We start from the raw sequence: 10058 nt of genomic DNA, 5'->3' as shown, positions 1-10058 counted from the left end.
AATTATTATCTATGAAATTCAAATGGAAATCGATTATGAAATTCGAAAAATTGATTCATTTATATAGGTGTCGAGCCAATAAAATGACTGGGGTGAATTGTCGGCTATCACAACGTTTTATAAACAACTATGATAAACTTCTTTCAGTACCAAAGTGTTAAGATCCTACTAAGTACAAGATGACAACACATCTTTGTTAATCAACTCATAAGCCACACATATATACAATTGCCACCACATGAACTAAGCTGTTACCGCATGAACAACGTTGCTAATAATTTTCATTATCCGTTGACCTTCAATAACCAAGTTGCTATCGGGCAGTAACCAAGTTACACCCCAAAAATGGCCAACCCTTTAACCCTGTCAAGGCGCTGTCTTAGACTTAACAGGGTTAACCTTCAGTTAGTGTGTGATTGTTGGTGAAAAATACGTTTAAAGTTGAGACTGTTTGTAAATATTTATTGAGATCGAATTTCGATTAATAAGTCAAAGTTGGGCTTGTATTATTGGCAGGCACATGGAGCCCATGACTAATTGAGAAAAGAGATACGTAGCAACCGAATAACATTAACATCACCCAGATTGATTTCCTTCCTGGTTCTAGGGCACAAAACAGTCAGTTGATACAACTTATTATTATTATTATTATTGTTATTATTATTATCATAATTGCTTCGAATTCAATTGGAGCTACGATGTCTTCTCGACACGCTGATGGCGACGGTGGAGGTTCTTCGCCTTACGATTTATTTGAAGAACGTGATTCTCAATTTCTCAAGGTTCATTTTCATACTTTTTGTTTCCTTATAATAATTTGTTCATGATCAATCGCAATTAGTATAAATTCAGCTGAATTTGAGTTTAACTTAATAAGTTGATGAATGATGATGTTATGTGTATTATATTAATCACTAGTTTTCGACAGGCATTCACACTAGCAGTTTCTGTGTACATAATTTGTTTTTCAGAACCAGTAGCTCATCTGTTAGGTATAAAATTGATATGCCTTCACTCGCAATCAAAAGAAGAGTGTGAGCTGTTTTACTTTACATAGGGCCTCAACATTTTTGTCTATAACTTCTGTATTCATGATTTATGATGTTTATATTAGGACTTGATTCGTGGTCAATAATCCAGATAACATACGTATATTATTCCCTGCGTGTTTTTCATGACTGATGATGTGGTGTAACGTGGCTTCGCAGACATGTTTTGAGATACTGTAACGGGATTAGAACTGTCCATATGTTTATGATTGCATTTCCTTTACTTGTTTGGTAATTGATCATCGATTCCAACAGTGTACCAAACAAACCATTATAGAATTAAGGCTGTGATCAGATGGATTTCAAGTTTTCTGAATTTTGAAGTTATGTTGTCGTTTATAGCAACTTGGAATACACAAATGGTTAACTCGGCATGAGTGTAACCTTTAATAACAGGCTAGGATAGCTTGCTGCTTTCGTTGCTTTTAGTGAGTTAAGATCATACTGAAAGAAGTCAAAAACTAAGTTGATACAATGGCTAATTTAATCTGAAATACAAACTTACATAATCTCTAACTTGCTTTTGTTAATTTGCTTCTTGTTAAGCTTTTCTCCCTTTCTAACAAGTAAACATCTCTGGACTCCAGAGTCTGGAGTTAGTTACCAATGTAAGATGATGTAGTTCTTTTAACTTTATATATTTTATGTGATTGTGTATTATGTACTGAAGTTAAACCACTTGTAACTTAAATTTCTCAAGTTCACCTCAAGGATAATGGATACTGCTATTGCAATTATCTTTAAATGCATTTTTTCTTGCAATATGATAGTTGTTCCATATTTGTCGAGTTTGTTTTCTTTTGTGATACTATACTTTTTTTTGTTTATTAGTTTTCATGGCTTGTTTTTCCTTTAAATATGATCTTATTTTTTTAGCAGCACAAAGTTCGTGAAGACAGTGAGAGATCAAAGACTAGGGATCGGGACCAGGATCGTGATCGGAACCGAGATCGTTATCGGGACCGTGATCGAGATAGGGGGAAAGATCGAGACAGACGACACAGGGATTATCCAGAAAGAAGTGGCAGGGATAGAAATGATGATGATGGGCGTTCCAGGAATCGTGACTATAGCAGGTGAATATTGGGATTTTTCTGATCATTTTTTTTTCTTTTTAAATAAGTTGGCCAAAAAAAGAGAATCGATAGTTTATAAATAAAGAAGAGAGTTATTTAATATTACATGCTGCATTTTGTGGGTAATGATTCTGAACCATGGGCCTATGAACACACAATTTACTTATGCAGGCGCCATGATTATGATCGAGATAGAGAAAGACATCACAGACACAGATCACGTTCTGCATCACCTGATCGATCTAGAGAATCTTCTAGATCTCGCTCTAAAAGGTTTTTGCTAGCTTCATTTAAACATATGCTATTATCTGAAATCTAAGTGATGCTTATTTGGTTGTGTACGTCATGCACTCTTTTATAGACTATAAATTTATCTTGATTCTGGAAACTAGGCATTAATAATATTTGAAACACTAGATCAATATGTAAATATGTGTACACAAGTTCTAGTTTCAGTTATTATCCTGTTACACTGTATCTTTCTCTACAGCAAGAGGACAAGTGGTTTTGACATGGCACCTCCTACTGCTGCAACTTTGCCTGGTGCAGTCGGTTAGTACTTAATACCTTCATCTTACACTATTATGCTAGTAGCTTTCCTTGTATACGTATCACATTGGTTTATATACCCGTGCTGCTTTTGTTCTGTTTAATTTGTGTCATATTGTATTGTTAATTTGTTTATTACCAAAACTGAGGACAATTGTTGTGTTGTTGGCTGTTGCGTGTGGTTTTGTATGTGTTTTTGGGTATGATATTGGTAAAAGAAGACAATGTTGGGCTACCTGGTACCCACCACTGTAGATTTTTTGTTGAACGAGGAATTCAGTCAATGCTCCTTCAATTAGCTGGATCTCCAGACGTATGATTTGGTACACTTGCAATTGTTTTCAAGCATCTGCAGTGACAGAAATTAATTTCTAATATTAGTACTGAATCATGTATAAATCTAGGTAAGGACTAGGTCTATTATACTTTTGTCCTTGTACTTTTGTATAATTGATGCATATCAAGATAAACTTCTAGTTGTTTTTCTACAAAAATCACCAGTTTTTCTTTTCCTTGCTTAATGAATACTATATTTTTATATGTTTTAAATTAAGCAGGACAAGTGGCAGATGCTCCTCAATCAGTGCCTGGAATGTTCCAGAACATGTTTCCCTTTGGGACGGCACAGGTAATTGTTGTTTAATGGATAAAAATTTTGTTGGATTGTTTTGTTCCTTTCTGTGTTTTGACTTTGACTATCTTAAAACCAGTTGGGAGGCCTTCCCTTGATGCCTGCTCAGGCGATGACTCAGCAGGTATGCATGCAATGCTTGATTACTTATTTGTTTTTAATAAAGTTTAGATATCAAATTTCACAGTTTGGTGGATGATCATTTTTTGTTTCTTATAGGCCACAAGGCATGCACGTCGAGTATATGTTGGTGGCTTGCCACCACTGGCTAACGAACAGGTTTTACATCTACCTAAGGGTGATTTAATCAGATTGGACCGTGCTGGAACCGTGAAATTTATAACATTAGAACTGAGATCTGGACTAAAGGAAGTGGGTTGGTCCTGGGTATCGGGGGTCACGCGGGTCGATTCTCACAGGACAGATTGTCTGGACTTTAGGGTTCTGGGCTGCCACTTTAATGTTTTGGGTTGTATAAAAGCAAGGTTATGGGCTGCTACAGTTGTTTCAAATTATATTCAGCATGTTGTTTTCATGATTTTACGATAAAAGAGAAGGTTATAATGTAATTATATTTTCATTTAGCAGTACTTTAAATAAGAAAAAACATATTCAAATTATTGTTATTTGAATATGTTTTCTTTTTCTTTAATTTGAAGTACTATTATTTGGAAATGGAGTTGCATTGAAAAAAACTGTATGGGAGTGTGAAAAATACATACTGGCAGCCCATTTGTAACAAATGCATATGGTTCAGAACAGTTGTAGCAACATAATCTTATCTTTTGGTAGATCAATCATTGAGATGTTGGCCTAGAACCTTAAAAGAGCCAAGCTGTATTACCAGTGAGGACCAACCCGTGACCAATCTACTTTTTTCTTGTTCTGTTCTGATATTAACAGTTTCATGGTTCTGTTTCGGCCCGTTAATCACCCCTACTCAGTACTGAGTTCTTTTTTTACTTTCATTTACCCCTTTTGTATGTTTGGAGCAGACAATAGCAACCTTTTTTAGCCATGTTATGACAGCCATAGGAGGAAATTCTGCTGGGCCAGGTTGGTTAAGCTTCATTAACTTGAAATTTATTTTGGTTTATTAGTATACACACATTTCTTTTCTTTTATTTGATTGGCTATCATTAATATATAAAGCTTAATTCAATATTCTAATAGCAGGTGATGCAGTAGTTAATGTCTACATTAACCATGAAAAGAAGTTTGCGTTTGTAGAGATGAGAACGGTTGAAGAAGCAAGTAATGCCATGGCATTAGACGGGATCATCTTTGAGGCATGCACAATTTCCATTGAACCTTTTTCATTCACTTGCTTATGCACACATGCTAGCTATTTCCTCATTTGATACTTTTGCTTTTTATCAGGGAGTGTCTGTTAGAGTCAGAAGACCTACTGACTACAATCCTTCACTAGCTGCAACACTCGGTCCAAGTCAACCAAATCCAAATCTTAATTTAGCTGCTGCTGGTCTTACCCCAGGGTAAGTTTGTCTTTTCTTATTGATTCTTATCACGCAACTATTATTTTGTTGTTAGTTATTATGTTTTGATTCGTCACCCTGAAGCCAAGTTTACTTTTTTTGTTATAATTAGTGGCATTGGTGGAGCTGAAGGACCTGATCGCGTATTTGTTGGGGGGTTACCGTATTACTTCACTGAGGTACAAATAAGGGAGTTGCTAGAATCCTTTGGGTATGTGCTTTATACATGCTGCTCTATATTTATATTGTTGCAACAAAATATTTATTAGAATGTACTTATGATGTAATGTAAACGTTTAATGATACAGAACGTTGCGTGGGTTTGACCTTGTTAAGGACAGAGATACTGGAAACTCAAAAGGGTACGGGTTCTGTGTCTATGAGGTAAAGAATGCCAAAATTTCTCTTTAGCTATTTATTATAATTATAACTCTATTTTATCATTTTAATAAAAATGAGTTATAACTTGCCTTCAGGATCAAGCAGCTACAGATATTGCTTGTGCTGCACTGAATGGATTAAAAATGGGTGATAAAACATTGACGGTCAGGCGTGCAACCATCAGGTTTGTGTGTAAAAGTAGCTTATATTTGTCAGGATGATATTTGATAGCATCCGCATTTTCTCGTCAAAACATGATTGCAATTAGAGGTGGCAATGTGAGAGTGGGTTGGGTTGGATTTGGCCATTTGGGTGATGGGTTAGAATGGGTATGGGGTCAGGATGGATTTTTAAAATAGAGGGTTAGGATTGATATGGGTCAAGATGGGTAAAACTAACCCATCTTGACCCAAGTGAAGGTTGAAATACAAAGGGTTTTAAAAACCCCTCAAAAAAATATTCAAAAAAACTATTAAAAAAAATAATTACTCAAAATATAAATAAAAAACGCAAAATGTAAAATAACTAAAATATTTCCCCCATCATCCTCGTTCATTAAAAAAAACGTATTTGTAACGGTTCAGGTTCGAGTTTTTCGGTATTTTTCCGGTTCGGTTTTGTTTTTTTTCCTTTTCATTTTGGTCGGTTTCGGTATATGCTCGGTTTCAATGATTTTGTTTTCGATTACTCGATTTCTATTCTGTTTCGTGGGCTTTGTTTAAAATAAAATTGGATGGAGCTTGTTTTAGTCCATTCCCGGTTTCGTGGGTTTCAATGACTTCGGTTTCGATTTCTCGGTTTTTTCGGTTTCAGTGTTGTTTCGTTTTTGGCAGTTTTTTCGGTTTCGTTTCGTTTTTTTTGTTTTGTTTCGATTCATTTTGTTTTATTTTGGTCGGCTACGTTTCAGTTTTTTTATTTCGTTTTGTTAAGCTTTTGGTCAGTTTTTCGGTTTCATATCGGTTTTTTTTTATCGTTTTTGTCGTTTTTCTATTCCGGTTCAGTTTCGTTTCATTTTTTTTGTTTTGTTTTGGTCGGTTCGGTGTTTCTGATTCGCTTTTGTCAGCTTTTCAATTGAATTTCGTTTTTTTTTGTTTCGATTTGGTCAGCTTTTCCGTTTCATATCGGTTTTTTTTGTTTTTGTTTTGGTCGTTTTTCTATTTCGATTCAGTTTTGTTTCGGTTTGGTCGATTTGGTGTTTTTGTTTAGTTTTGGTTAGCTTTTTGGTTGCATTTCGATTTTTTTGTTTCGTTTTGGTCACTTTTTCGGTTTCATTTCGTTTTTTTTTTGTTTCGTTTTAGTCGGTTCGGGGTTTTTGATTCGTTTTGATCGTTTTTTGGGTTTCGGATGAGTTTTGTTTCGCACGTGATAGTTTGGGTATTTTGAATTAGGTAAATTTTGGATAACTTGGGTATTTTGTTTTGACCCATTTTAACCTATAAATGAAACTCACTCGTATATTTCCTACCCATCCTGACCTCCTTGAAGAATTTTTTTGATCCATCCTAACCCGTTTTACTTTTAAAGCTTATCCATCTTGACCCAAAACAATCCATTTGGGTTGGGTTTGCCACCCTTAATTGCAATTCAATAAATGATTAAAAGTTAAGCAGGATATTTTTTTTATTTTTTACAGCAGTGGACAGATGAAATCGGAACAGGAGACCATATTAGCCCAAGCGCAACAACATATAGCTATGCAGGTACATCGGAACAAACTTCACATCTTTTAGTTGCATAATAATAATAATATAGTATTATCATTACTCTTGATACATGATAATTATAATAATAACAATAATAATCAGAGTAATAATAACAATATCTGCTTTTGGTTTGTAGAAAATGGCCTTACAGGTTGGTGGATTTAATCTTCCTAGAATGCCTAGAGGACCCGAGGAGGTTCCAACTAAAGTTTTGTGTTTGACCGAGGTAAAATACAAAGCCACCCAAACATATGCTTAAAACCAGTTATTTAGTACATATTTATTTATAGAATTAATAAATATGATTATGGCATTTGGTTGCAATGAAGGTGATAAGCGTGGATGAATTGATGGATGATGGAGAATACGAAGAAATATTAGAGGATATGAGGGAAGAAGGACGGAAATTTGGTAACAAACATCCTCATATCTCATTAATGTTGGAATTACGTTTGTTGTTTTATAAACCATAACCTCTTCGTTGTTTTGAAATTTGTAGGTGATTTGACGAATGTTGTAATCCCTCGCCCTGATCCAAATGGAGGACAAGTTGTTGGTCTTGGGAAGGTATGTATAAAATGTGTAAATCTGTAGTTAATGTCAAAGCCACACTTTTTATATAAATTAATTAATATCAGTTATGTTTAATACAATAAGCAATTGTATATCGTCAGGTATTCTTGGAGTATGCCGACCCCTCTGATTGTGCCAAGGCAAAGGATTCTTTGAGTGGGCGGAAGTTCGGAGGGAACGTGGTGACTGCGGTCTACTATCCGGAGGATAAATATTATCAAGGCGAATACGGGGCTTAGGTTATTTGTCTTTTACGAAAATATTTTATTTTGTTTTATATATCATACATTAATTTGAAAAATGAAACCACCAAGACTTGTTTTGATATATTGTAACCAGAAATATTTTGTGGACTTGTAGCGGTCGATTTTTGTCTAAATTGTTTTACATCTAGATCCCCTCACATGCATTGCGACGAAGGGTAAAATTGACATTTCATCTTATTTGTACATACTTGGCTCCAGGGGCGGACCCACATAGTGTGGATCGAGGTCCCGGGACACCAATGTTTTTTAAAAATTTATTAGAAGCGGTATATTAAATTTTTTGAGGACCCCATAAGATTTAATACTTGGAACCCATACTATTAATGTTGATGTGGTCTGGTGGAAAGTCCCTTGTTTTATCTTTGAAAGGTCATGGGTTCAAGTCTTACAAGGCTCAGTTTTTGGTTTTTTGTGTTAATCAATCATTTGATTGCTAATGTTGCAATGATAACTTTGGAAACATTCAAACACCTCTAAAATACATATCATTGTTTTCAACTTTATGCATGGTTTTCTTTAGAAACATTCAAACACTTTAAAATATCAGTTTTATTTTTCACTAGTTTAAGTTAATGGTTTTCAACACATGCTTATGAAAGGGTGGATCTAGATTCTATCTCAAAAATGTTTAAGAAAGGGAAAACAAAGTGTTTATGTGTCAACCCGACCCATTTTGACCCGTTCAGGTAGTGATGATTGAAAAGAAAGTTTTATTATGATATTGTTTTTTATTATGTTCTTCGCCTCGACCCGACCTGAACAACGACCGACCCGAAAAATTTGAACACCGAAAATATGGGACCCCATTGGCAAAAAATCCTGGGTCCGCCACTGCAGTTGGCTCTTTACTTTCTATTTAATGTTAAGCATTAATTTAATCTTAAGTTTTGTTTTACAATTTGTAAAAATGGTCTCTCAAAAGTCAGAAGTTGCAATGAAGAAGAAAATATGTGTTTTCTTATTATAGTTTTAACGGAGAAATACAATAATAGTAAATGTATTTATTTTAAAAGGTTATTTAAGTAAATTAAAATACTAAAAGCTAGTAGCTTTTTCTAAACTAGTAGAAGCTTATGTGATGGTGTAGAGGTGCACAAATCGGGTTTTTAATACCCGGGTTCGGGTATGAAACCGGTTTCGGGTATGATCGCGTATTGAGAGAAATCGGCTAGGGTATTGACGAGAAAAACTCAACCCTATGTACCCGGGTAGGGTATAATCGGGTTCGGGTATTGGAACCGGGTACGACCGGGTATTAATACCCGGTTTTAAATTTGTAAATTATTTATTCATTTTTAAATTTGTTTAAAATTCAAATTTCCTTTGTAATTAATAAAAGTAATTATACTATATTACAAAAACCATAAATCCACTTAAGTACAAATTATTTACTATATGCATTTTAAAAAAACTTAAACATAAAAGTTGTGAAGTAAACATAAAAATATACTATAAAAACTCATGTATTATTTCGGGTATTAGAAAACTGTTATCGGGTATCTGGGGTAACCGGGTATGGGTATAGGGTATGACCGGTTTCGGATATTTACGGGTATAAATCAGGTACGGTTCCGGGTACGAGTATTGAGCTCAAAAGGCATACCCTATCCATACCCTACGGGTAGGGTCGGTTCCGATTTCGGGTATTGAATACCAGGGTATAAAAAAAAAACCGGTTCCAGGTATTTTTTTCGGGTCCGGCTCCGGGTACGGGTTTTTTGTGCACCTCTATGTGGTGTGCTTTACCGGCTTATGTGATTATGTAATAGTAATAATAAATGTATTTATTTTGAAAGGTTATTTAAGCTAGTAGAAGCTTTAAGCTTTTTCTCCTGACCTAATAGCTTCAAAATTCTTGAACCAAACAAGGATTTTAATTGAGTAGAAGTTTATCTTGAAGCTAGAAGCTCCTAAAAGCTTCATGCCAAACATACCCGTAATAAAATGAGGGATCACATTCGGAAGAAAGCATGGCTACTTTATTCTTAAAAAAAGTTATGTGAATGATATGCAAATAGCAAAGTGTGTAAATTGTATGTTTTGGGTAATCTTTCGTCCCTTCCAATAATTAGGTGAGCTCGGGCTTGACTTAACCCAGTTTGCACCTTTAAAATAAATAATTAATTTATTAAATTTATTACAAAAATAACAAAAAAGAAGCATAAATAACTAAACAGACAAAATAAATAAATATATATAATAAAATAAAAATCTATATTCAAAATTATACGTTTATAAAAAGTAACCGATTAGCTAACTAGTTGTTTTAAACCCAAGCGTTGCAGCATAGACTCGGTTTGTATACCAACCGCATTTTGTTCGAAAAAAAATCAG

At 34.6% G+C, this 10058-nt stretch overlaps 1 protein-coding gene across 6 annotated transcripts; it reads left to right on the top strand.

The window, feature by feature from the left end:
- Positions 1-586: 586 nt before the first annotated feature.
- LOC143583683 (splicing factor U2af large subunit A-like) lies at positions 587-7875 on the top strand. 6 transcript variants are annotated; one of them, XM_077065926.1, is made up of 18 exons: positions 587-782; positions 1929-2125; positions 2297-2398; positions 2616-2677; positions 3229-3302; positions 3385-3429; positions 3525-3584; positions 4301-4361; positions 4479-4594; positions 4686-4801; positions 4914-5012; positions 5110-5185; positions 5278-5366; positions 6819-6882; positions 7022-7111; positions 7215-7296; positions 7385-7452; positions 7560-7875. In XM_077065926.1, the coding sequence occupies exons 1-18, from the start codon at positions 699-701 to the stop codon at positions 7695-7697; spliced, it is 1623 nt and encodes a 540-aa protein (XP_076922041.1). In that variant the 5' UTR covers positions 587-698; the 3' UTR covers positions 7698-7875. The 6 variants fall into 6 exon arrangements, with proteins under 6 accessions (XP_076922041.1, XP_076922040.1, XP_076922038.1 ...); XM_077065925.1 differs by having other exon boundaries at positions 3232-3302; positions 6816-6882; positions 7560-7873; XM_077065923.1 differs by having other exon boundaries at positions 6816-6882; positions 7560-7873.
- The last annotated feature ends 2183 nt before the right edge of the window (positions 7876-10058 follow it).

This window comes from Bidens hawaiensis, unplaced genomic scaffold (genome assembly GCF_021521415.1).
Source record: "Bidens hawaiensis isolate Kalapana, Puna unplaced genomic scaffold, B.hawaiensis_p1.1 tig00032491_1, whole genome shotgun sequence".
NCBI lineage: Eukaryota > Viridiplantae > Streptophyta > Magnoliopsida > Asterales > Asteraceae > Bidens > Bidens hawaiensis.
Note: the sequence above shows the minus strand (reverse complement) of the source record. Positions and strands in the feature narration are given on the sequence as shown.

Excerpts from the sequence above, each read along its gene's own strand:
- LOC143583683 (XM_077065923.1), top strand. The coding sequence starts at position 699 with ATGTCTTCTCGACACGCTGATGGCGACGGTGGAGGTTCTTCGCCTTAC. Across the intron at positions 2,399-2,615 it reads TCTAGATCTCGCTCTAAAAG|CAAGAGGACAAGTGGTTTTG; the intron begins GTTTTTGCTAGC and ends CTTTCTCTACAG. Across the intron at positions 7,297-7,384 it reads GGAAGAAGGACGGAAATTTG|GTGATTTGACGAATGTTGTA; the intron begins GTAACAAACATC and ends TGAAATTTGTAG.